Genomic DNA, 27,509 nt, shown 5'->3' on the forward strand with positions numbered 1-27,509 from the left:
TATCCAGAAACCCTGACATAATATTTGAATAACCTTTACAGCAATGAAACAAATTGTTTTCTAAAACTCAAACTTTGAGACTTCCACAAAAACATTCCTTCTCGTAGTCAACTATATGTCTAGAGATGAGCGAATTTTTGAAAATTTTGATTCGGCAGAGTCGCCGAATTTTCAGAAAAAATTTGTTTTGGGTCAAATTTATTTGCGGGGAATCTCTATTTAAAACGGATATTTCTGGCATACAGAGAGCCTCAATAGGGGTGTAGAACACTTTGCCTTGTCCTAACACGCATTTGGAGTGTGCTGTGTTAGTGAAATAATACTGTTATTCAGTATGACATGCAGATTACAGGAATCGCTATTAGAATAACTGCTGCAGAGTGTCTGAATGTGGCAGTAGGGAGACCATATGGTGGCAAAATTGAAGAGGATAAAGAGATTTTTTTCATGTCATTTTTATTTAATTTAATTCAAATTTATTTAAATTTTTTTGAGTACCCATTCTGATGAGTATCGAGCTGGAAGTCCTCCGCCAGGCGACATACCACCTTTTACAGCCCCTGCCTGTCAGCGGCCCCCTGACTATGAAAGTGCGTATCAGTTATGGTTCATTGTTATTGCTCCAAGCTGTTTCATTGGATTCTTGTGAAAATTCCAGAGGTAATATGACGGCGGCGACCGTGGGGTCTCAGTCTTGAAAAGATTACATAGATTTTTTTACATTTAAATTTAAGATTTATATTAGATTTCAAAGTTTTATGTGTTTACTTTGAGCTAATACTGCATAACCACAAAACCCAATCTAACAAGGCGTCACATGGCGGTACAATGACAAAGCCTAAAGGTGGCAGCAGCATGAGGAGATCATAATCTGGCAGAATGACACAGCCTTTAATTGGAATTTAAGGTAATGTCCCAGGCCAAGCAGCAACAATAAACCATATAGTTGCATATGGTTTTGAAATTTTAAATTTTGAAATTGAAATTTAGGATTTTGAAATTGAAATTTTAGCTAAAACACTCAGGTTTTAGTGTCCTGGGCCCCGGTGTGGTGGTACAAAGGACCAAATCTAACAAGGAGTCACATGTCACATGGAGGTACAATGAGAGAGCCTGGAGGTGGCATCAGTAGGAGGAGACCATATATTGACTGAATGGCAAAGCCTGGAGTTTGTGGCAGCATGAGGAGACCATATAATGTCTGAATGGCACAGCCTGGAGGTGGCTGAACGCATGAGGAGACCATATAGTGTCTGAATGGCACAGCCTGGAGGTGGCTGAAGAATGAGGAGACCATATAGCGGCTGAATGGCACAGCCTGGAGGTGGCTGAAGTATGAGGAGACCATATAGTGGCTGACTGGCACAGCCTGGAGGTTGTGGCAGCATGAGGAGACCATATAATGGCTTAATGGCACAGCCTGGAGGTGGCTGAAGTATGAGGAGACCATATAGTGGCTGACTGCCACAGCCTGGAGATTGTGGCAGCATGAGGAGACCATATAGTGTCTGAATGGCACAGCCTGGAGTTTGTGGCAGCATGAGGAGACAATATAGTGGCTGAATGGCACACCCTGGATTTAGTGGCAGCAGCATCAGGAGTCCTGAAAGTCACCCGGTGATAGAGTGGTGTGGTGGGTGGCAATGCCAGTACTCAGTGACGAAGATGGGTGAAAAAAGGTCTGATGCGGAGGAATGTTTGTAACTGGGGAGCCACGCCTTAAATCTGTTTGGCACTATCCATATTTGTCCATCCATAAGTGTTGGTGTGGCACCATGGTGAATCTAATCTGATGCATCAGGCATTGGTGGGTGGAAATCCTGACTGATCCATGCCTGATTCATCTTCACAAAGGTCAGTCTCTCCACATTTTTCGTGGACAGACAAGTTCTCCTTGGGGTGACTATTGCCCCAGCCGCACTAAACACCCGCTGTAATGGCACACTGCTGGCCGGGCAGGACAGCTTTTCCAGGGCAAACTCTGCTAGTTGCGGCCACAAATCAAGTTTGGCTGCCCAGAAGTCCAGCGGATCTTCAAGGTGTGTTGGCATGGGCATGTCAAGGTATGCCACCACCTGCTGGTTTAGGTCCTGCTCCAGGTCTACCTGCTGCTGATGAGTTGCTTCACTATGCGGATGAAGAAAGCTACTCATCAGCGACTGTAGACTAAGGATGCTGCTGATGGAGCTGGTACTGCTCCTGCCACCCCTCCCCTCCCCAGCAGCCATGGCAGTGGAAGATGAGCGTAGATGGCCCCCCGATTCAGACCTGCGAGAGGATGGACGATGGCACCGATAGGCATCGGCCAACTTACTACATAGGTTGCCTCTGTAGTAGGTAAATTTGTCCTCCCTCTCAGTGGGTGTAAAAATGGCCCCTATTTTGTGCCGGTAGCGAGGGTCCAATAAGGTGGAGAGTCAGAAGTCATCCCGCTGCCAAATGGTGACAATTCAGCTGTCACTACGGAAGCAAGTGAGCATGCATCGTGCCATTTGTGCAAGTGAGTCGGAGGGTCTCCCTGCCTCCATCTCCACTGCATACTGCACTGGTGTGTCTGGGTCCTCTTTTTTGCCTTCCTCATAACCCTCTAGCTGCTCCTGCTCCTCCTCTCCTGCCAGATTACTAGAAAAACCGCCCATTTGGCAAAACCTAAACTGTGCTCCACTGTGCCCCTCCCCCTCCTCCTCCAGGTCAGCCCCCACAGGGCTCATGTGGCTGTGAGATATAGGCACCACGTCGTAGGAGTGGAATGACGTTGTTCATCCCGTAATTCTGGCGACTGACTAATAATGTGGCTTCCTCAAAGGGCCTCAGCAAACGGCAAGTGTCACGTATGAGCTGCCACTGGTTCACATTGAAGTTACACAGGGGAGTACCCCTATCCGCTTGGATCATCAAGAAATCTGTGATGGCTTTTCTCAGTTAGTACAGTTGGTCCAACATATGGAGGGTGGAATTCCAACGTGTGGCAACGTCACAAATCAGACTATGTTGGGGGATACCGTTCTGATGCTGCAGCTCAAGGAGGGTGTGCTTTGCGCGGTACGAGTAGCTGAAGTGCATGCAAAGTTTCCTTCCCATTGTTAAGATGTCTTGCAAATGGGGAGGAACACTTTAGGAACCGCTTGACAATCAGATTGAACACGTGTGCCATGCAGGTCGCATGGTTCGGCCTTCCCAGTTGCAGCGCAGACAAGATGTTCTTCCCATTGACGGTCACCATGGTTCCCATTTCCAGTTTTCCTGGAGTAAGCCATGCTTCGATTTCTTTACGAATTACTTTTAGCAGTTCCTCCCCTGTGTGACTCCGTTCACCAAGACAATCCATGTGAAGAACAGCGTGACACCGCCGTGCCCTGCACACATAGCATGCTGGAGGGCCACTGAGACTTGTCTGGGCAGTGGAGGCTGAGGACACAGTGGAGGATGAGGAGGCGGAGTCGCACATTGTCACAGGACCAATGACCTGAGAGCGTGGAGGAGGAAGCGGCGTGACCAGTCCAAATTGGTGTTGTGGCTGTGCAGGAACCACATTCACCCAGTGGGCCGTAAAGGCCATAAAGGGTCACAGACTGTTGACTGATGGTATCAGATGTCACTTGTGATGAAGTGGATGACCGTGTTGTTAACCAATCGATGACGACAGATGGATTTATGGTTGAGACACGATCTATCTTATACCGGGAGCTCAGGCTTCTCGCTGTGACTCCTGCTTCCACTCACCCCTAGTCTGCTGCAACCTCTGCCTGATGAATTTAGGCCTCTGATACTCCTCTGTGCACGTCCTGGCACTTCTCTGGGAGTACAATACGCTTCACTACGCTTAAAACAGTATTTGTCTAGAACAGCAGCAAGTGTGTACTTTTGGCTTTCTTTTCACAGTATCAACTCTCTTGACAGATTAACAGCTACAAAATAGTACACTAGTATGTGGTCTGCACTTAGGAGGGCAGAAAAATGCTCTACAGTACGCTTTAAAAAGCACTGGGGTAAAACACCAGCCGGTGATTACTTTTGCCTAGACTTTCACAGTATCTAGGCCCTTGACAGATTAACAGGTACAAAATAGTACTCTACTTAGATGTACGTATGTGGTATGCACTTATGAGGTGTGTGATTCGGGGCTGCGCGCTCTGTTAGTTTGTAACCAAAAGTATCAGTCATTCTGCACATGTCTGCGCGTCGCGACATGCGCAAGCTTATAACTATCGGCACGATCAGGAGGCTCTGTACACTTGTCTGCGCAAGAAGACCTGCGCGGGCTGTTAGACTCCACTAGCATCGTAGACTCGGTTCCGCCTGTCTGCGCTGTACTAGTATGCGCGGGCTGATAGTTTCTTGCAATACTTTCTTGTAATAGCTTGATATTATATATCTTTGTATCTATTTTACACATTAAAATACATTTTATAATTACTTACTTGGCTTTTTTTTTATGAAGAGTTAATCATAATGGAAATGGTAGTTAGTTGTTTTATTCTGTATTAGAAGGAGGATATTTTATTCTGGGACATACAGTATCACAGTTTCTTAGATTGTGTCTCACAGTATAATATCGCTCAAGTTCTAAGTAAATGAATATTGCATAATTATAGTATTCGATATTGGATTTTATCACATTAATATTTAGATGACTGAATATTAACTCTGGACAACCTGAGCCATGTATACAGCCCAGGAATCCCTTTTTATTCTTTCACATTTTATGATGCTAATTATTAATATTGGAGTCAAGATTCCTCTCTTGTATTTCACTATGTTATCTATTATACTATTATGTGATTTGAGGGACCACTCTATTGCCCTCATTTACTATTCTAAACCCGACTTCTTTTGTCGGGTTTTTTTGGCGCATCTTTGTCTGCGCCATGTTGCAGACATCATGCGCCAGTCTGCGACACGATGCAACATTTATTCCCGACGGACCCGATGTGGATTCTCCCAAACCCGAAAAAGGGGCGTAACCCGACATTTCTGAGCTTTCCCACGTATTTATAAAGGTTTCCAACCCGAATTTGTTGAATTGTTGTGGATTTTTTCCCGACAACTCAGAGGAGTTGGAAAGCAAAACCAACAAAACCCACGTGTGACAAACAGGATGCGACATAATAATAAATACCAGGGGAAAAAAGCAATCGGGTAAGAAAGCAAGATAGACTTACAACCTTATTTTCTAAGTAAATGAGGGCCTATGTTTTTTATTTGATTTTTGGACCTTTTTGGGTTGGTATTATTGTCAATTAGATTGAGGTTTATTCTCAGTTTGACTATTAGTAATACATTCATTGATGGATAGACCGAAAAAAGGGCTCAAAGCAATTCTTAATGTACTTTATTATTTCTTGGCTAGAAATTTATAAAAAGGCTGAGTAGGTGAATCCTTCATTGATTCCTTGTGGGCTCAATGATTTGAGGCGATAAATCCAACGTGATTCTTCATGTAGAAATAAGTTATTTGATGGGGTACTCCGGTGCTAAGACATCTTATCTTCTATCCAAAGGATAGGGGATAAGATGCCTGATTGCGGGGGTCCTGCTGCTGGGGACCACCGTGATCTTGCACGCAGCACCCCGTTACCATGAGTCCCCGGAGCGTGCTCGCTCCGGGTCTGATGAGTGGCGATCACGGGGCCAGAGCATTGTGATGTCATGCTCCGCCTCCTCAATGCAAGCCTATGGGAGGGGGCATGACAGCTGTCACGCCCCCTCCCATAGGCTTGCATTGAGGGTGGGCATAGCGTGATGTCACATGGGGGCGGAGCCATGACATCACAATGCTCCGGCCCTGTTATCGCCACTCATCAGACCCGGAGCGAACATGCTCCGGGTACTGATGGTAACGGGGTGCTGCGTGCAAGAGCATTGTGACATCACCCTCCACCTCCTCAATGCAAGTCTATGGGAGGGGGTGTGACAAGAAAGTATTGCAAGAAACTATCAGCCCGCGCATACTAGTACTGCGCAGACAGGCGCACCCGAGTCTACGGTGCTAGTGGAGTCTAACAGCCCGCGCAGGTCTTCATGCGCAAACAAGTCTACAGAGCCTCCTGATCGCGCTGATAGTTATCATCTTGCGCATGCCGCAACGCGCAGACATGACTGATACTTTTGGTTACAAAATAACAGAGTGCGCAGCCCCGAATCGCGCACCTACGTCGGAGACATCTGAACCAATCAGAGTGCTGCAGGCACGCTCCCTGTTCTAATAGGGAGATCATACTGTCCATCAAAATGACTATACAGCACAAAGCATTGTGGTATAAACTTATTGGCTGACACTGTGAAGGATCTAGCCGAGGTGAGGCATTAAAATGTGATTGACCACCGCTGCTTATCGCTGAGGGCCGGTGCAAAGGATTCACACCAGACAGCATGGTGGTATAATATCTCCTTTCACTGCATACTCAAAGGAGATGCCCCTAAGGAGTTCTGATTTAATCCAGGAAGTACAGTTGGTTTTTACATTGTGCAAAGAAGGAGGTTTGGGGAGGTTTAGTTATGACATTACAATTAGCATGTTACATTTTGACTGGTTGTTCGATTATTGTTAGAGTTTAGCGAATTTACAGTAAATTTGATTCGTCACGAACTTCTCGGCTCGGCAGTTGATGACTTATCCTGCATAAATTAGTTCAGTTTTCAGGTGCTCTGGTGGGCTGGAAGAGGTGGATACAGTCCTAGAAAAGAGTCTCCTAGGACTATATCCACCTTTTTCAGCCCACCGGAGCACCTGAAAGCTGAACTAATTTATGCAGGAAAAGTCATCAACTGCCGAGCCGAGAAGTTCGTGACGGATCAAATTTACTGTAAGTTCGCTCATCTCTAATTATTGTGTCCGTATATACAGTAGTCCCTCAACATACGATGGTAATTCGTTCCAAACGACCCATCGTTTGTCGAATCCATCGTATGTTGAGGGATCCGTGCAATGTAAAAAGTGCATTTAATACTCACCTTTCCCCGCCACTCCGGACCGCGTCCTCACCGTTCCGATGCTGTCCCAGGGGCTCCCGATGCTGTCCCACTGCTCCGGGTCCACTTCGAGATCCTCCGGCTTCTTCCGCATCTTCTGCAGGGTCCGGGCCTCTCTTTCTGGTGACGTTATTACGCTGCTGCGCCGGCGCGGCGTGCGTAGTGACGTAATAACGATGCCGGAAAGCGAGGCCCGGACCCTGGAGAAGATACAGAAGACGCCGGAGGATCACGAAGTGGACCCGGAGCAGCGGGGATAGGTAAGTGAACCTGTCCGGGATGCTTAAACTGCTATCCGACAGCAGCTTAAGCATTTTGTCGGATAGCAGTTAATGCGATGGCCCCGACATATAAAAGCATCGTATGTCGATTTTATCATATGTCGGGGCCATCGCATGTCGGGGGGTTACTGTATTAGCATATCTAGCGTCCAATAATTTCTTTCTGGGCCAAAGTTCATTTATGCAGCCCTCTCGCTCTTTGCCCTTCTTATACAATCTGCATCTTCCTTAAATGTTTTGACTCAACGTCTCATCTTGGGTCTTCTAGCGTTGTTCCAAGGTTATTTAGTCACGAGTAGATTGCAAGCTCAGGAACATGGTGCATAGTTCAAAAAGTAGGTAACAGATATATTTTTTCAACACTAAAAATGACATATAAATACATAAGTATCAATGTATATATTGATCGGCAGTCAGAATAATTTTGATCAACTTGACAACACCATGAATACTATAGGCTGATAACCTTGTCACCATCTCATGCACCAACCCAGAGGGACCTTATAGCGATTGGTTATTGACGGATTGTGACATCACTGATAGGAGGTGATAAGAACCCCCACGAGCTCATTTGGACGCCATTGTCAATGAGTCCTTGACAAAGCCACTGCTTGTGGCGAAACGTCGGACGGGCCATGCGTCTGTGTTTTTAAGTTCTGCCACAGTTCTCTGCAATAATCTAGATATAGTCTGCAGCTCTACCACTACACTAATAGTAGCATTCACGCAGCAAAGCTGCTATTTTCCAGATACAGAACTGTGTGTTAGAGATTTTTAAACTTGATAGGCAATAAAAGTTACGTTTTACATTTAAAGTGAATGGAAAGAATGGATACTAGTGGTCACTCTAGTGACCAATTGTAAATACAATGTAAGATTATCCTCCATTCACTGGTCGCCCCCTATATTTCTTTTTGAGCCCCGCTCCCTCATGATGCCCCTCCCCCTCAATGCAAGTCAATGGGAGGAGGCGTGACAGCTGTCACGCCCCCTGCCATAGACTTGCATTGAGGGGGTGGGGCGTAAAATTGTGTCACGCCCTCTCCCATAGACTTGAATTGAGGGGGTGTGGCGTGAAATTTTGAGGGGCGGGGCTATGACGCCACAAGCTGCCGGCTCCAGCATTCGGAACAGCTGAGCGGCGGAGTACCCTTTTAAGAACAACATAACGCCATTGAAGAAACGCTGTATGTAAACGCATGTAATGTCAATATTGACCTATCCGCAGCTTCACGAATCGTCCGGGACACTTACATTTATAGAGGACAGTAAAGACAGGCTATTGTATTGCAAAATATAAAAGATACAAAAAGACATAAATACATGAGTGTGAGAAATACAGAAGTACATATCATATGAAGAAATACATTGCAAGCTTCTTAATAATCTCTATTCATAATGTTTTTTATGCAGGTCGCCGCCTCTCGAGCGCGGACATACTTTTTCTATAACATACTGTACGTTCTAAAGCTATTTTTTGAATAGCCGTGTTTTCAATGAAGTGTTAGGAAGCGCCAGACTTAGAGCGAGTGGTATTGTTGTTTGTCATAAAGGTGCTCCATGATGCGTGTCATAAAGGGGTTATCCAAGAAAAAAACTTTTTTATATATATCAACTGGCTCCAGAAAGTTAAACAGATTTGTAAATAACTTCTATTAAAAAAAATCTTAATCCTTTCAGTACTTATGAGCTGCTGAAGTTGAATTGTTCTTCTCTGTCTAAGTGCTCTCTGATGACACGTGTCTCGGGAACTATCCAGAGTAGAAGCAAATCCCCATAGCAGACCTCTTCTACTCTGCGCAGTTCCCGAGACGAGCAGAGATGTCAGCAAAGAGCACTGTTGCCAGACAGAAAAGAACAACTTAACTTCAGCAGCTGATAATTATTGGAAGGATTAAGAGTTTTTAATAGAAGTCATTTACAAATCTGTTTAACTTTCTGGAGCCTGTTGATATAAAAAAAAGTTTTTTCCTGGATAACCCTTTTAAATTTCATTTTAGTACACCCTATATATTTCAAATTGCAATTGGTGCACTCTATGACATATACAACATTCGTGCTGCGATGAGATACCTTTTTACAGGAAACTCCCCATTGCCTGTTATGTTTTTAAAGCTCTTCATTACTTGGACATATTGGCATGTCTTACAAGCCGTCCTGCCGCAGGGATAAAATGCTTATGGTGTCCTCTCCATTACCTTCACTTTCTGCTCCTTAAAGGGGTACTTCGCTACCTAGATATCTTATCCCCTATCCAAAAGTGGGACCCCAGCAATCTCTGTGCAACACCCGGCGTTCATTTAGAATGCTAGGTGCAGGCGGCAGGGGTCGTGACATCATGGCCACACCCCTTGTTACATCACGCCATGCCCCCTCAACGTAAGCCTATGGGAGGGGCATCCATGTCCCCTCCCATAGACTTGCATTGAGGGTGTGTGGTGTGAAGTAACGAGGGTCTTGGCCGTGACATCACGACCCCCGCCGCGCTCTCCAACCGTTCGGAACAAAATGTTCTGAACGCTGGGACAGCGGAGTACCCCTTTAAAGCATTTCTGCCCTTTTAAAAGATTTGAACTGCATAGCTTTGTTACAGAAAAGGAGTATTCCAATATCAGAAAATTGTATTTAAACAGAACTATCACCCCAGGAAATTTTTTTTACTAATATAGTATTATTACAGATTGTATCCCATGACAGGAATTTGTGTAGTCCTCTCATTTTCATTGTGTTGTTGTCTCTGCAGCTCCCCAGCTCCTCCCTCTCTCCTGACGGAAAGTCGTGTAGTCCTCTCATTGTCAGTATGGTTGTAAGACTCAAGGCAGTAGGCTGTAACACACACGGTAGTAGTGGACCGCTGGACCTGTGTGGCAGATGACGTGACTGTACCAGGGAGCAGAGTCTAAGGTGCCGCTGGTTTTCACCGAAGCCTGACGAAAAGCGGGATGGACTTGCTGTGGCAGGCAGCACCTAGGTCGCTACCCCTGGCACGAATCGACCACACAGGTGGCTGAGGAGGTACGAGACACAGGAGGGATACAGCAAGTCGTGGTCAAGATAGCAGTAGGTCAGGGCTGGCGGCAAAGGTGCGAGGTCAGGAATGTGGCAGGAGTTCAAAAAGCAGGGGGCACAGGAGCAAGGCAGGTCACGGAACAAAGGGGGCTGGAAAAAGGCAAGACAAGGACAAAACGCTTTCTCTAAGGCACAAATGACAAACAAAGATCCAGCAGGGGTGAATGGGAGGTGCAGATACTTATAGAAAAGGTGCAAGTGTAAGTGATATTTATGGGTGTACTGGCCCTTTAAATCTAAGCGCTCCAGTGCGCGCACCCTAGGAGTTGGGGGCACACGCGCTGGCACTGCGAGAGGACCGGAGGGACAACAGGCTGGGAAGGTGAGTGACGGGCTGAGATTTGCATGCGGGCGCGTCCCGCGATGCGAATCCCAGCCCCACTGGCAGAAGAGGACAGAGCAGGGGAGCGCAAAGCGCAACAGTGGTGTTGTCTCAGCAGCTCTCTGGCTCTCAGCAGCTCTCTGGTAGCTTTACTGAGGGTAGACAGTTGGTAAAGTCTATACAGTTCAGCCAGGGCCCAAGGAGGTGACCAGTGATGCAAAGACCTTAAGGGCTTGCTGGGACCTCAGCAGAAGAGAGAGAAGCTCCACCCAGGGTTTATATGGGGGAGACTAGCAGATAGCCCATAGGTCACTCTTGGGGTCACCTGGTCACTGGTACCTCCTGGGAAACAATTACATGACATATCACATGGTATAACTCTTAAAGCAACATTACATTTTATAATTTACATGGTAAAACATATTTACAATGGGGGAAAAAGTGTATGGGGCCTTGGGGACACTGAAGGAGGCTGCCTGACAGGACAGTAGGAGCACGGTGTAACACTTACCGTACTGGGCCACACACACACACATACATATATATATCTTTATTGGGACATTCAGGGAAGAATAAATTATGGTTACAGCATCTTTATCTGTGCTGAGCAATGTCACAGGCAGAGGAGCAGACAGAGAATGCATACAGCAGGTGCTGTAACCTGTAATGTCCCAATGGGTGGGGATCCATTGTGCCACCTACCACTTTTACTTTTTCTTGGTTTTCATCCTTTACCCACTCTAGACTACTCTTTGTCTGTTGAACTCTAGTCTTTTGTATTTTGTTCAGTACCTGTTAATCCTTTGTGTCCTGATCAAGTTTGGTTTATTGTTTTGGATTGCGTTACATCTCAGCACTTTATTTAAGTGCAGATACTGTCATCCCATTGTGGATCTGCTGTCTATAGGAAAGTGGTTGTGGGTGAGAGCGGGGTTGCACTTCTTCCTGACAAAAACATGAAATTGACTTTGCTAGCTGGACTCTTTGCAGGCATAAATAAAATTTTTGGAGCAGGTGCTTATTTGTCTGCTTGGAGATTCAAGTTGGTGGTATGGTTTCAAATCTTGCTACTGAAGAAGGTAGAAGTTGCGAAGAATGCATTTCCAATAATGTTGACTCAGGATGTCTCTATGGACTTTGTAGTTGAATCAGATTGAAATTTAAAGCTTATAGATAATGAAGAAGAACTTGACAAGTAATAAGTTTTCTTTTTTTTTTTTTGCATGATGTTCTTCACAATTGCTTTGGGTAAACTGGGCAATACATTTCAGACCTAGAGAGCAGCGTGGTACGAAATTAGCAGGCAAAGGCAACATCAGGGAAAAAGCAAAAGTCAAGTCACAGGAGGGCGGCAATGATTTACATGCACAAGGAATGCAAGTGATGGGTAGAACTCTCAGGGGCAAGGCAGCAGTGCAGCCACTGGTTTTAATATACACCCTCAGGGAGTGTGAGCACCAGATCCGCAGCTGATTGGCCAGGCCCTTAAACCTCCTGGTAGGTCAGTATAAAGTGTTGTTACCCATCTATTTTTATGTACCTAAAAAGTTTTTTTACTCAATAAAAAAAGGATCCCCCGACTTGGGGATCCCAGAGGAGCGAAGGATGCCACAGAAGCTACTATGGAAACATTGCTGTTCATGTACAGCACACAACTCTGTAGACACTTGATAGAGCTGTGTACTGTAGCCCGGGCTGAAGATGTGGTGATGGTTACATGTGTACTAGAGTTGGCAGAAGAGCAGGCAACACTTTCTGCACCTTTTCCAATAAAATGCATAATGCATATTGCATTTTTGCACCACAATTCCCAAATTACCAATTCCCACAGTTTCCATCTATAAAATCTAGACAAGCGCTTTACAACTAGAAGAAAGGCCCACTATCAGGTGAATGTTGGGATCAGCACAGGAAACACAAAATTGTGGTGCAAAAGCTCTAAAAATCTGCCTAGTTTGATGTATACAATATTTTTTATGCACATTCTCTGGAACAAGAGGTTTCATTCACTTCCACCGACAAATTCATTTTCAGAATAATTCTTTATTTTGGTCCCATTTATACCATATAGATTAGATGGAGTAACACGTCTATTGATATTATTGCACAATGTTTACTGACAGTAATGTTACAATTCCAACAAGCCTCCAGAAAAGTAAATGTCTACTGACCAAGGGTCATGTCTGTCAATGATAACATTAGGATATGTGCTGGCCCACTGCCAAAAACCTGACCATGAATGAGTGAAGAGAATGACACAAAGGTCACTGAGCCTCTTACGGTTAGATGAGGAGCGGTCACTGTATTCATTGTACTGTGCACAATATGTTCCTCATGGTCAATATGATAGCCATTGTTAGGGATGAGCAAATCCAATCTGACAAATCCAAATTTGTTACGAATTTCCAGAAAAATTTGCTTTGCAACGAATCCGAATATCGCCGTGATTCAATCGCATAAATCGCTTCATTAAACTTCATTTATTGCAGTCCAGGCTCCCAGGCATCTAAGATGGCAGATCTACATGTCAGGACATGGGGCAAGGAACACTGGGAAGGCGGGAAGGGGGATAGGAGGAATGACCCTGAATCACATGCAGGATGCAGCCTATCAGCAGCCAGTCACCCCTGTGATGTCACAGCCCTATATAATCGGCAGCCATCTTGCTGCCAGTCACATCAGAGTTCTATTGCAGAGCGAGAGGGACAGAGAGCAGTGTGTGTTGCACAGAAAAGCATTTTTACAGCAGCGATTCACCTCAAGCCCAAATCCAGCCTAGAAGCACTGATAGGAAAGGGAAAGAGATTGAGAGAGAAAGAGCAATTTTGGGTGTAGTACACAGCGACTGTGTGCTGCAGCACTGGTGTGTACAACAACTGAAAAGCTAATAGTAGCCAGTCAGTTAGGGTGAACAGAGCACTAAAAGCCATAATCACCTTGTATTAGTGTCTAATACAGGTTGCGTAGCGGAGTGTATTGTACTCTATTAAGTGTTACCTGTGCGTAAATAGGTGGTGTACCATGTGTACATGTTGATGTTAAAGTCTTAAGGGCCTATTTACTGTGAAAGGCCAGCCAAAAGTACACACCTGCTGGTGTTCTAGACAAATACTGTTTTAAGTGTAGTGGAGCGTGTTGTACTCCCCTCATAAGTGCATGCCACGTATGTACATCTACGTGGTGTACCATTTTGTTCCTGTTATAGTCCTAAGGGCCTAGTTACTGTGAAAGGCCAGCCAAAAGTACACACCTGCTGGTGTTTTAGACAAATACTGTTTTAAGTGTACTGGAGTGCATTGTCCTTCCCTCATAAGTGCATACCACATATGTACATATAAGTGGTGTACTATTTTGTTCCTGTTAAAGTCTTAAGGGCCTAGATACTTTGAAAAGCCAGACAAAAGTACACACCTGCTGGTGTTGCATATAAATACTGTATATAAATACTGTTTTAAGCGTACTGAAGCGTATTGTCCTCCCCTCATATACGCACTAAGTATGTCAGGCAGAGAAATGCTGGGACGTGCACAGAGGAGTGGCAGAGGCCTAAATTCATCAGGCAGAGGTCGCAAGCAGACTAGGGGAGAGTGGCAGCAGGAATCTCAGCGAGAGGCCTGAGCTCCCGGTATCAGCTAGCAGTCGTGTCTCGACCAGCAACCCATCTGCCGTAATCGACCATCAGCTGGCATGGCCCGAGAGCTGTCCCAGTCCTCCCATTGCCTCTGTCTTATGCTGTTCCCTCCCCCACAGAAATATCTTATGCTGTGGGTTCAGCTCCACTATTAAGTAAGGACGATGTAATAGAGGATAGTCAGCAGCTTCTGCCCAGCCAAGAAGTGGAGGAGACATCAGCCGCTTGCTCCGCTATACAAGCAAGTAGTTATGAGGAGAGGGACTTGGGAGGTGAGCGTTCAGGCTCCTGAAGCAGACACTGTTGAGGAACCTGAGGAGGACATCAGTGACGTGCAGACACTGTTGAGGAACCTGAGGAGGACATCAGTGACGTGCAGACACTTGTTGATGATGATGAAGCCGATTGTACTTTGGAGCCGTGTGCTGAAGGGGCTTCATCATCATCAGAAGAGGGTTCAGCTCCACTATTCACTGAGGACGATCTACTAGAGGACAGTCAGCAGCACTGCCCAGTCAAGAAATGGAGGAAACATCTGCCGCTTCCTCCACTAGGCGGGCAAGTAGTAATGAGGAGAGTGACGTGGGAGGTGGTGAGGTGAGCGTTCAGGCTCCCTAAGCAGACACTGTTGAGGAACCTGAGGAGGACATCATGCAGACACAAATCGATGATGATGGAGCCGATCGCCGGGTGCAGAAGGGGCTTCATCATCCTCAGGAGAAGAGGGTTGCAGCAAGGTGGTAGCATGGTTGGCAGTCAGCATGGTGGCGGAAGTGGAAAGTCTGGAGCCAAACATGCCCGGGGTAGATCACCTGCTTCGCAGCAGGGAAAATCAGCTACTCGGTGTGTGGCAGTTTTTGATCAAGCATCCTGAGGATGTTAACCTGGCCAAATGCAAGATGTGTCGGCAGAAGGTGATGCGTGGCCAGGGTCCCAATGTTGGCACCACGTCCTTGTGTCAACATATGCAGCAACACCATAAAGCGGCCTGGGAGAACCATGGCTCCCATGTGGTGGTCCAGCCTACTGCATCCCCTCATATTTTATTTTTGAGAGATAACATTTATTACTTTATCTTCCTCGCGTATAAATTATACGACAGTAGGCAGCAGAGTTCCCCCAGAGTAGGTGTAGGCAGCAGAGTTCGGTGTAGGCAGCCGAATCCAGCCCCCTCCAGCCCCAACACTTCCCATGCCTTTCCCTTCCCTGATGGAAAAAAAATTGCTCACCTGGTGTCCACAGCAGCGATCTCCTTTGCAGCAGGGGCCCGCGTCTTCCATCCTCCACAGTGTAGGTGATGATGAGTGACATCATAGGCACCTGCACTGCGTGGGGGCGGAGGTCACAACTAATCTCTGTGTAGGCCCCAGATGTGGCTCACACAGAGTAGAGGCCATCTGCCTGGGAATCTGGGACGGGTGTCCTGGATCCTCAGTAGCAGCGGCAGGCCCTTTGATCAGCCGGGTCCTCGGACCACGTCCGAACGGACCGGCCGGTAAGTCTGCCTCTGCCCTGCTGCATACGAGGTTCTGATATGTCAGGACCTTGTATGCTGGAGTGAGGCAGGCAGTGGCCGTCCCGTGCTGCTTACTGCATTGGGCAGCGAAGCATGGGCCGGTGGCCTACCAGGAATTTTCCCAGTATCCTGGTAGACCAGTCCGGCCCTGAATGTTTGTCTTAGCCACCATAAGATAGTGGACTATTATAGTCGCGTCTGGCATAGGAATATCATCTAAGCGGAGCTGCAGCAGAGCCACTTCTGGACCCCAGGAGATGGGGGTAAACTATGATATTACACAATAAGGTGTTGATTTGTGTCCATATGGGTTGAATAATCACATTCCCACCATACATGCCGTATTGTGCTCACCTGGGTATAGCATCGCCAGCCATGATCTGAGTTACCAGGAAAAAATTTGAATAGTCTGTAAGGGGTGAGATACCACTTATATAAAAGCTTTCTGAAAGCCTCTAGGTGAGAGGCACTGTGTGAGACTTTGGAGGTTAGTGTGAATGCCTAGGCCCATTGTTGTTTAGTGTACGAGTTTTGTAGTCTTATTCCCATGGTCAAGTAGAACATGGTAGGCCTGGCAAAACCTCTTTGTCTATTCTTTATGGCTTAAAAAAGTACATACTGTAAGAGGTGTTATGGGAAGGAGGCAAGCTGAGTGACACAACATTATGCCTTAAAGGGGTATTCCACCCCTAGACATCTGCTGCAACCGGAGTTCGTTTAGAGCATAGGGTGCAGTGCTGGAGGCTCATGACGTCACGGCCACGCTATGCCCCCTCAATGCAAGTCTATGGGAGGGGGAGTGATGGACGTCACCAGCCTCTGTCCCGCATCGCCACCGAGTGTCTGGGGTGCTGCAGCCGAGATCGCTGGGGTCCCTAGCGGTGGGACCCCGCGATCAGACATCTTATGCCCCTATCCTTTGGATAGGGAATAAGATGTCTAGGGGCAGAGTACCCCTTTAAATGTAAATATATCTATAGAAGTCTTTAGACAGGGATAGAATTGTTTAGCTATTTGGTCAAATGATCTTAGCCCCTGTATAGTCAGAAAGGTCAGCGACCATGTGGATACCAGGCGAGGTCCACAAGCTGCACTTAGAGTCTGGGATCTGTGATTGAATAACACCCATAGTTCATTCAGCAGGGGCCGGCTGGGTACTAAATAGAAATTGAACCCATCTTTTATCCAGGTCCACAACCCACCAGGACCATAACTGATCTAAAATGGTGGCCTGGTAATATCTCAAAAGGTCGCTGGACCCTAGACCTCCTCTTTCATCCGGGAGACACAACAGCTTTCATGAGACCCTTGCTCTTTGGTGCTTCCAAATGAATTTCACCAGAAGGCTTTGCAGAAGGTGAATTCTATATTTCGGGAAGGTAACGGGTATATTGTGAAAAGGGTAAAGTATTTTAGGAAGGAGCATCATTTTAGGGGCAACAATCCGGAGGGAGAGATGGAGTCTCCATGTCCAGGAGACTATCCAAGGTCTGGGCAGGGGAGCTTCTTTGCAGAGCAGTGGGGGTGTTAGACAGATAGCCAGAAGGTTAGACAGCCGCCATCCCAGAGGGTTTGGATGCCCAATGGTAAAATACTATACAGTCAGCACTCACCACATCTTCCTCGCTCATATGCAGGGAACTGGCGCCATCTTGGGTCGGCGCACCTGCCGGCCTAAACGGTCAGGGCTAAGCGGTGCCCTGGCATTTTCTAGTTTTCCCCTTCATCTCAGTGGACGCTGTAGGTGCAGATGAAGCAGTCTGCGCAAAAATGGAGGAGATTCCGCCAGTATCAGAGCCGTTACGGCCATTTACTTGCAGAGCTCCGGCTTCACACATCTGACTCCATGCAGCGCAGGACAGGCCTCCTGTCTCCCATGTTCTTCTCTATCAGGCAATTCTCATTTTCTTAATCCATATCCTTGAATGTGATTGTTTTTTTTACATGTAGGGAGTTATATGGCTAAAAAGAGCTGCCATCTACATTGGTTGTATAATTCAGACTTATATGGACCATGCTTAAAGGGGTATTCTGCCCCTAGATAAGATGTCTGATTGTGGGGGGACCCCCGTGATCTCCCTGCTGCACCCGGCGTTCGTGTAGAGCGTTGGGTGCAGCTGGATGCTTGTGATGTCATGGTCATGCCCGCCCCCCCTTCATTAGCGGAGCGTGGCCGCGATTTCATGAGCGGGGCGTTGCCGTGATGTCACAAGCCTCCGCCCCACATCACCAGTCATCCGGCCCGGGGTTGATAATATCAGATCCCACCACTCACACCGCAACACCGGTGGTCCCGCCATTCACCCGGTGGGTCACCACAAGAGGACTACACGACTTTTCGTCAGGAGAAAGGGAGGAGCTGGGAAGAAGCAGAGACAACAACACACTGACAATGAAAGGACTACACAAATTCCTGTCATAAGATACATTCTGGAACTATATTAGTAAATTATTTTTCCTGGGGTTATAAATCTGTTTAAATAAAATTTTCTGATATTGGAATACTCCTTTTCTATAACAAAATTATGCAGGTCAAATCTTTTAAAAGGGCAGAAATGCTTTAAAGGGGTACTCCGCTGCCCCCGCGTTTGGAACATTTTGTTCTGAATGGTTGGAGCGAGCCGCGGGGGTCGTGATGTCATGGCCACGCCCCTTGTTACATCATGCCACACCCTCTCAATGCAAGTCTATGGGAGAGGCGCGGCTGCCCCTCTCCTCCCATAGGCTTGCATTGAGGGGGCATGGCATGATGTAACAAGGGGCGTGGCCATGACGTCACGACCCCTGCCGCTCGCACCAAGCATTCTAAATGAATGCCGGGTGTTGCACAGAGATTGCTGGGGTCCCAGCTGCAGGACTCCTCGTGATCAGACATTTATTCCCTATCCTTTGGAAAAGATGTCTAGGGGCGGAGTACCCCTTTAAGGAGAAGAAAGTGAAGGTAATGGAGAGGACACCATAAGCATTTTATCGCTGCAGCTGGACGGCTTGTAAGACATGCCAATATGTCCAAGTAACGAAGAGCTTTAAAAACATAACAGGCAATAGGGAGTTTCCTGTAAAAAGGTATCTCATCGCAGCACGAATGTTGTATATGTCATAGAGTGCACCAATTGCAATTTGAAATATATAGGGTGTACGAAAAGGAAATTTAAAAGGGTACTCCGGCGCTTAGACATCTTATCCCCTATCCAAAGGAAGCAACCCTCCCTGTGTGGCTTTTCTCCCCCTGGCAGCGCTGAAAGGAGGAGGAAGAAGAACGAGGGGAAACTTCCCTGTGGAAGGAAACAAGATGTCGGTCGATGAGAACCTGGATGAGGAGGAGGATAGACGAGAGGCGTCAGAAATTGAACTGGATTGGCGCAACTGTTAAGGTGTCACTACTATATCCTGGCCCTGTTGCGGTGGATCCTCGTTCTAAAGGATGCTGACCCAGTGTGCCCTGTGTAGACAGTGCACTCACTGCCTTTTGAATATGGAAGCTAAATTCCTTAGATTAGGATGTGTAGAATGTTACATCTAACAGTTTATTACTTGTATGTAGTTTATGTGATCATGTGTCCATGTGGCCACTACGTAGACCAAACGATCAGGGATCCGTATGTAAGAGTGAGCCTATGTTCACATAAAGGGTATGAAAACTTGTACCCCTAGATGAAGGCGCTGGCTCCAGGAGAGGTACTGAACAATTTTTATTTTATGTTGGCAACGCGTTTCGATCCTAGTTCAGGATCGAAACGCGTTGTCATCATAATAGCGATCTTTCAGTTTAAAAAGTTGCAGGACTGGAAGTGGTTAATGGTCCTTATAATAGAAGAGAAATTATTATTACAGAAGCAAATTGGATCCTCAAGACGGACGCTATGGGATCGTTAGGTCTGATCGACAAATTAGACATGAGCGTTTTTCTAAAATATTCCTATAATAAGTTTGTATAGTCTGTGTATTGAAGTATGTGTTCTCTATGGTGAAGTGTGTGGTGAAGTGTGTGCTGCTCTGTACTATGCAGTCAATAGTTCATAAGGTTAAAAAAAGACCAGAGTCCATCAAGTTCAACCTATATCCCTAATGAGTCCCTACTGAGTTGATCCAGAGGAAGGCAAAAAAACCTCATACTAGAGGTAAAAATTCCTTCCCGACTCCAAATCTGGCCTCAGAATATCCCTGGATCAACGTTCTTTCCCTATAAATCTAGTATACATAACCAATCCATCAATGTTATTGTTCTCCCAAAAAAAAAACCTTTTGGACTCTTTTACAGAGTTCACCATGACCACCTCCTCAGGCAGAGAATTCCACAGTCTCACTGCTCTTACAGTAAAGAACCCCTGTCTGTGCTGGTGTAGAAACCTTCTTTCCTCTAGACGTAGAGGATGCCCCTTTGTTATAGATACAGTCCTGGGTATATATAGATCATGGGAGAGATCTCTGTACGGCCCCTGATATATTTATACATAGTTATTTGGTCTCCCCTAAGCCTTCTTTTTTCTAAACTAAATAACCCTAATTCTGATAATCTTTCTGGGTACTGTAGTCCTCCCATTCCCCATTTTACCCTGGTTGCCCGTCTTTGAACCCTCTCCAGCTCCACTACATCTTTCTTGTACACTGGTGCCCAGTACTGTACACAGTATTCTATGTGTGTTCTGACCAGTACTGTACACAGTATTCCATGTGTGGTCTGACTAGTGATTTGTACAGCGTTAGAATTATTTCCTTGTCGTGGGCATCTATGCCCCCATTGATGCCCCCCATGTTTTTATTTGCCTTGGCAGCAGCTGCCCGACACTGGTCACTACAGCTAAATTTACTGTTAACTAAGACTCCCAAATCCTTTTCCATGTCAGTCGTCCCAAGTGTTCTCCCATTTAATACATAATCCCAGCCCGGATTTTTCCTTCCCATGTGCATTACCTTACATTTATCAGTGTTGAACCTCATCTGCCACTTCCCAGCCCAAACCTACAACCTATCCAGATCCATTTGTAATGGTGCACTATCCTCTATTGTGTTATCTATTATATACAGTGCACTGTCCTCTATTGTGTTTACCGCTTTACAGAGTTTAGTATCATCTGCAAAGATTGCTACTTTACCATTCAACTGCTCTGCAAGGTCATTCATTAATATATTAAATAGAACAGGACCCAAGACTGTCCCCTGTGGTCCCCACTAATAACAGTCACCCAATCAGAATAAGTACCATTAATAACCACCCTCTGTTTCCTATCACTGAGCCAGTTACTTACCCACTCACACACATTCTCCCCCAGCCCCATCCTTCTCATTTTATGCACCAACCTTTTATGAGGCACCGTATCAAATGCTTTGGAAAAATCCAGATATACGACATCCAGCGATTGCCCCTGGTCCAGTCTGGAGCTCACCTCCTCATAAAAGCTGATCAGGTTAGTTTGACAGGACCGATCCCTCATAAAGCCATGCTGATATGGAGTCATACATTTATTTTTGCTCAAAGAATACGGTAGGTAGCTTTGGATTGCAGCGTTACACTGAAGTGATGATGTTACTGCTCTATTGTGTCCTCTGGTTGGCATGCTGACCCAGGAGCATGTGATATGGGCAGTGAGCTGACACAGCACCCAGGAGGATCAGGAGGGGGTCTGGGGGGGGGGGGGATTGGGGCTTCCTGCATGTCGCTCACAGGGAGAGGCTGGAGTATAAAACAGAGGGGGGTGTGATTGTGATGAGCCAGGAGAAACACGTGAAGTGTAAAACGTTTGTCGCTCTTCTCTTCTGTACCACTTATACACCCACAGTAAATTACCAGCCTGAAGCATGGAGGGTGAGTGCCACTTGTATCTATTTCTCATTGAATGGATTTTTTCCTGTAATCTACTGAGCGAGCACCAGAGGATCATTCAGTCAGGAGCTACAAAGGTAGTAGTGCCAGCTCTCTTTCCTCTCCCATATGTCGGTGGCAGGATGAGATAGTTATAGGGGGTCAGAATAGGGACATTCTTAAAGGGGTACTCCGGTGAAAAACTATTTTTATTAAATCAACTGGTGCCAGAAAGTTAAACAGATTTGTAAATTACTTCTATTTAAAAATCTTAATCCTTCCAGTACTTATCAGCTGCTGTATACTACAGAGGAAGTTTTTTATTTTATTTCTTTCCAGTCTGACCACAGTGCTTTCTGCTGACACCTCTGTCCATGTCAGTAACTGTCCAGAGCAGGAGAAAATCCCCATAGCAAAACTCTCCTGCTCTGGACAGTTCCTGACATGGACAGAGGTGTCAGCAGAGAGCACTGTGGTCAGACTGAAAATAAATTCAAAAGAAAAGAACTTCCTCTGTAGTATACAGCAGCTGATAAGTACTGGAAGGATTAAGATTTTTAAATAGAAGTAATTTACAAATCTGTTTAACGTTCTGGCACCAGTTGATAAAAAAAAAAAAAAAAGTTTTTCGCCGGAGTACCCCTTTAACATACTTATTTTGTTAAAGTATGACAAAGCCAGAAGAAAATATATATGTTTGGCAAAATTGAAAAAAATATTAAATGCTCAATTTTGTGGGGCAATAGGGGCAATAATTTTATAGGAGGTCACAATACACATGGTAAATCTGCCACACTCTCTTCATTCTATGGGTCAGTACGATTCCAGTGATACCAAACTTGGATATTTTTGTTTCCTTTTATGTTTTTATGGTTAAAAAAAAATAGAAAACTTAAAAAAAAAAAAAAAATCAGTTCCCTGTCAAGTTCTGACCCTTATAACTTTTTATTTTTCAACCTACGGAGAAGTGTTAGGGTTTTTTGTCTTTGTGTCATGAGTTGTAGTTTTTCACGGTACCACCTTTGAGTATATGTGATATTTTGATCACTTTTTGCTAAGTTTTTTCTGGTATGTGGTGTGACCAAAATTTATCAAATTTGGCATTTAGAATTTTTTTGTATTTACACTGTTCACCATGCATTACACTGATTTATGTTATCGACGCTCGATTGCTAAGGGCTGCCTAAGGTAGCCTTAACAAATCGCTGATCCACCATGCACCAGGAAGGACGGGTAAGTCCCCGTTTTTCTACAGCCACGCATTGGCAGCCGTGATTACTTTGCAGAGCTGCCGATGGGTCCCCTAGACACCAGGGATTACTGGCATTTATTTTTTTAATGTCGTTATTGCTATTGATCACGGCATTTAACCATTTAAATGACGGATATCAGAGCCAGTTCAAATATCCATCATTACTGGATGATGTCAGCTGCTGAGAGCTGCGGGCATCTGCCTGTTATGTCGTAGACATGACTCTCAGGCCCCTGCCATATTCCCTTCTCCCAACGCATGACTTACATGTATGCTATGCAGTTGCATGCCTTTGTATAGCGGATGGCAAGCGGAGTATAGCAGTTGGATGATCTGTATTTTAACATGCATTAAAAGCTTTGAGAGTGAACATGGCATAGCCATCTAAGGACAAATTATGTGTATTTTCTGGGATGAATAAACAAAAGGAATAGCATTTGTTGCATATTTCAACATAAATATGCATTTCTAACACCCAAAAAAAATAAAAATAACTTCCAAGTCTTTATTTTTTAAAGTCTGGTAAAGGAATTGTGGGATGTGGTAGAGGACAGAACTCCTTTGCCGTGTCCTCTGCCAGTAAGAATGCTGGTGGCAGTACCAGCACCACAACAGGTAGCAACAGCAGCAGCCAAGTGTCTGGTGATATAGGTTCCAGCAGCAAGAAAAGTTCTCACTGTCTTCCAGGAGTTGTGCAAGTTGTGCGGGGATATTCTGACAATATGATGTTTAGCCACTTTATGCAGTTGTCGGTGTGTGTCACGATTCGGCTTACAGGTTGTGGATCCACTGTGTCAGCGAGGGATTGGCGTGGACCGTGCTGGTGGACCGGTTCTAAGAGGCTACTGGTGTTCACCAGAGCCCGCCGCAAAGCGGGATGGTCTTGCTGCCGCAGTAGCAACCAGGTCGTATCCACTAGCAACGGCTCAACCTCGCTGACTGCTGAGAAGGCATGGGACAGAAGGACTAGGCAGAGGCAAGGTCAGACGTAGCAGAAGGTCGGGGCAGGCGGCAAGGTTCGTAGTCAAGATGGATAGCAGGAGTTCAGGAACACAGGCTTTGGACAACACTAAACGCTTTCACTGGCACAAGGCAACAAGATCCGGCAAGGGAGTGCAAGGGAGGAGATCAGATATAGCCAGGGAGCAGGTGGAAGCTAATTAAGCTAATTGGGCCAGGCACCAATCATTGGTGCACTGGCCCTTTAAGTCTCAGAGAGCTGGCGCGCGCGCGCCCTAGAGAGCGGAGCCGCGCGCGCCAGCACATGACAGCCGGGGACCGGGACGGGTAAGTGACTTGGGATGCGATTAGCGAGCGGGCGTGTCCCGCTGTGCGAATCGCATCCCCGCCGGCAATGTCAGTGCAGCGCTCCCGGTCAGCGGGTCTGACCGGGGCGCTGCAGGGAGAGAGACGCCGTGAGCGCTCCGGGGAGGAGCAGGGACCCGGAGCGCTCGGCGTAACAGTGTGCAGTAGAGTGCATAGCACGGTAGGTACATGGAGTAGAAGCTATGGCCAGGGCCAATACAAGTCTTTTACGGCCCACTGGATCAAAATTCTGCAGAACGATGTTCCACCACAATGAGGCCAGGAAATATCCCGTCCTCATATCCCGCCCTCATATCCCGTCATAATATCCTGACCTCCTATCCCGTCCTCGTATCTCGACCTCATATCCCCTCCTCCTATCCCATCCTCATATCCCGACCTCCTATCTTGACCTCACATCCTGTCCTCATATCCCGACCACCTATCCCGTCCTCCTATCTCGACCTCATATCCCGTCCTCATATCCCATCCTCATATCCCGACCTCATATCCCATCCTCATATCTCGACCTCCTATCCTGACCTCCTATCCCAACCTCCTATCCAGTCCTCATATCCCGTTATCATTTGCCGTCCTCATATCCCGACCTCCTATCTCGACCTCATATCCCATCATAGTTACATAGTTAGTATGGTTGAAAAAAGACATACGTCCATCAAGTCCAACCAGGGGATTGAAGGGAAGGATGTAAGGGGATAAGGGAAAGGGATGTAGTTTTATAATTCTGCATAAGCATTAATGTTATTTTGTTCCAGGAATGTAGCTAACCCTGCTTTAAAGCTGTTAATTGTTCCTGCTGTGACCAGTTCCTGAGGTAGACCGTTCCATAAATTCACAGTCCTCACGGTAAAGAAGGCGTGCCGCCCCTTTAGACTAAACCTTTTCTTCTCCAGACGGAGGGAGTGCCCCCTCGTCCTTTGGGGGGGTTTAACCTGGAACAGTTTTTCTCCATATTTTTTGTATGGGCCATTTATATACTTATATACGTTTATCATATCCCCCCTTAAACGTCTCTTCTCAAGACTAAACAATTGTAACTCCTTTAATCGCTCCTCATAGCTAAGATGTTCCATGCCCCATATTAGTTTAGTCGCGCGTCTCTGCACCCTTTCCAACTCCGCAGTGTCCCTTTTATGAACAGGCGACCAAAACTGAACAGCATATTCCAGGTGAGGCCGTACCAATGATTTATAAAGGGGGAGTATTATGTCCCTGCCCCTCGAGTCCATGCCTCTTTTTATACATGACAATATCCTGCCGGCTTTGGAAGCAGCAGCCTGATATTGCATGCTATTTTGTAGTCTGTGATCTACAAGTCACCCAGATCCTTCTCTACCAGTGACTCTGCCAGTTTAATCCCCCCTAAGACATACGACGCATGCAGGTTATTAGTACCCAGATGCATAACTTTACATTTATCCACATTGAACCTCATTTGCCAAGTGGATGCCCAGACACTTAGTCTATCCAAGTCATCTTGTAACTTATGCACATCCTCTATAGACTGTACCGTGCTACAAAGCTTGGTGTCATCCTGATATCCTGACCTCCTATCCTGTCCTCATATCCCATCCTCCTATCCTGACCTCATATCCCGTCCTCATACCCCAACCTCACATCTCGACCTCATATCCCGTCCTCATATCCCGACCTCACATCCCATCCTCATATCCCGACCTCACATCCCAACCTCATATCCCATCCTCATATCCCGACCTCATATCTTGACCTCACATCCTGTCCTCATATCCCGACCACCTATCCCGTCCTCCTATCTCGACCTCATATCCCGTCCTCATATCCCATCCTCATATCCCGACCTCATATCCCATCCTCATATCTCGACCTCCTATCCTGACCTCCTATCCCAACCTGCTATCCAGTCCTCATATCCCGTTCTCATTGGCCGTCCTCATATCCCAACCTCCTATCTCAACCTCATATCCCGTCCTGATATCCTGACCTCCTATCCTGTCCTCATATCCCATCCTCCTATCCTGACCTCATATCCCGTCCTCATACCCCAACCTCACATCTCGACCTCATATCCCGTCCTCATATCCCGACCTCACATCCCATCCTCATATCCCGACCTCACATCCCAACCTCATATCCTGTCCTCATATCCCATCCTTATATCCTGTCCTTATGTCCCATCCTCATATCCTGTCCTCATATCTCGTCCTTATGCCCCATCCTCATATCCTTAGGTGGGACTGATTTTTTATGAAGATATTGTTAGTTGAAAATAGAAGGGCACGTGGCTTTGTGGGACTGTGCGTGATTTGCAAGCGTGACCGATGCACAAAAAAGTAGAAAATAAAAGGGGTGAGGCTTAACTGTGGGCGTGTCTTTGTGAGATGGGGTGTGGCTTGCAAGCCGGAGTGACACATTCACCAGGAGATGCAGAGCGGTGCTTGTGGAGTAAGGTACTGGAAGTCCCATATACTTGCATGGGACTTGAAACAAAAAACTGTCTTAATTTAACGATCATATATTTTTATTTGACATATAAGTAATATGTGTACCAGGTATTATTGAAATATCTCCAGCCGTACGGAAGTTATGTGGGAACATACATTTCCCATTGATTTGCATGGGACTTTAAACAAAAACCCTGACCCTCACAAATGGCGGTAGTTACGGGTTAAATTAACCATCCTATTTATTTATTTTTTATTTTATTTATTTATATAGCGCCTACAGATTCCGCAGGGCTTACAATTATGAGGTACAAACAAAGACAAGTATCAGACATAAAATTAAGCAATAACTATTCAGTATTCAGTATAATAACTATCCTATATTTTAAGTGGACATATAAGTAACATGTGACCAAGTATTATCGAAATATCTCCAGCCGTTTGGAAGTCATGCAGTAACATATATTTCCCATAGACTTGTATGGGACTTTAAACTTAAACCCCGCCCCTGGCAAATGGGGGTGAGTAAGGGTTAAATCATCTATCCTATGTTTGTTGTTGACATATAAGTAACATGTGACCAAGATTCATGATAAATTCTTTAGCGGTTTTGACGTGATGCCGGAACATACACACACACACACATACATACATACATACATACATACACACACATACACACACACACACACATACACACACACATAGACACACACACACACACATACACACACACACATACATACATATATACATACACACACATTGGCCCTCATTTACTTACTTTTTTGGAGTGTTTTTGTTTTTCCTCCACTATTTTTCTCACCTTATTTACTATTGTGTCGCTAGTGTCAGTTTTTTTCTGTCGCACGGAATATTGTTTAGGTTGCACAAACTAGGCTGGTAAAACCCGG

General features: G+C 45.9%; 1 protein-coding gene across 1 annotated transcript in view; it reads right to left on the reverse strand.

Annotated features, from left to right (window-relative positions):
- Nucleotides 1-21,323, reverse strand: part of LOC130367547 (uncharacterized) — a 67,828-nt gene extending 46,505 nt beyond the window's left edge. The window contains exon 1 of the mRNA XM_056570021.1: nt 21,093-21,323. Within this exon, the coding sequence (XP_056425996.1) occupies nt 21,093-21,144 (52 nt within the window). The 5' untranslated portion in view covers nt 21,145-21,323. The remainder of the gene's footprint in view (nt 1-21,092) is intronic.
- Between the last annotated feature and the right edge of the window lie 6,186 nt (nt 21,324-27,509).

Source organism: Hyla sarda, chromosome 4, assembly GCF_029499605.1.
Source record: "Hyla sarda isolate aHylSar1 chromosome 4, aHylSar1.hap1, whole genome shotgun sequence".
NCBI lineage: Eukaryota > Metazoa > Chordata > Amphibia > Anura > Hylidae > Hyla > Hyla sarda.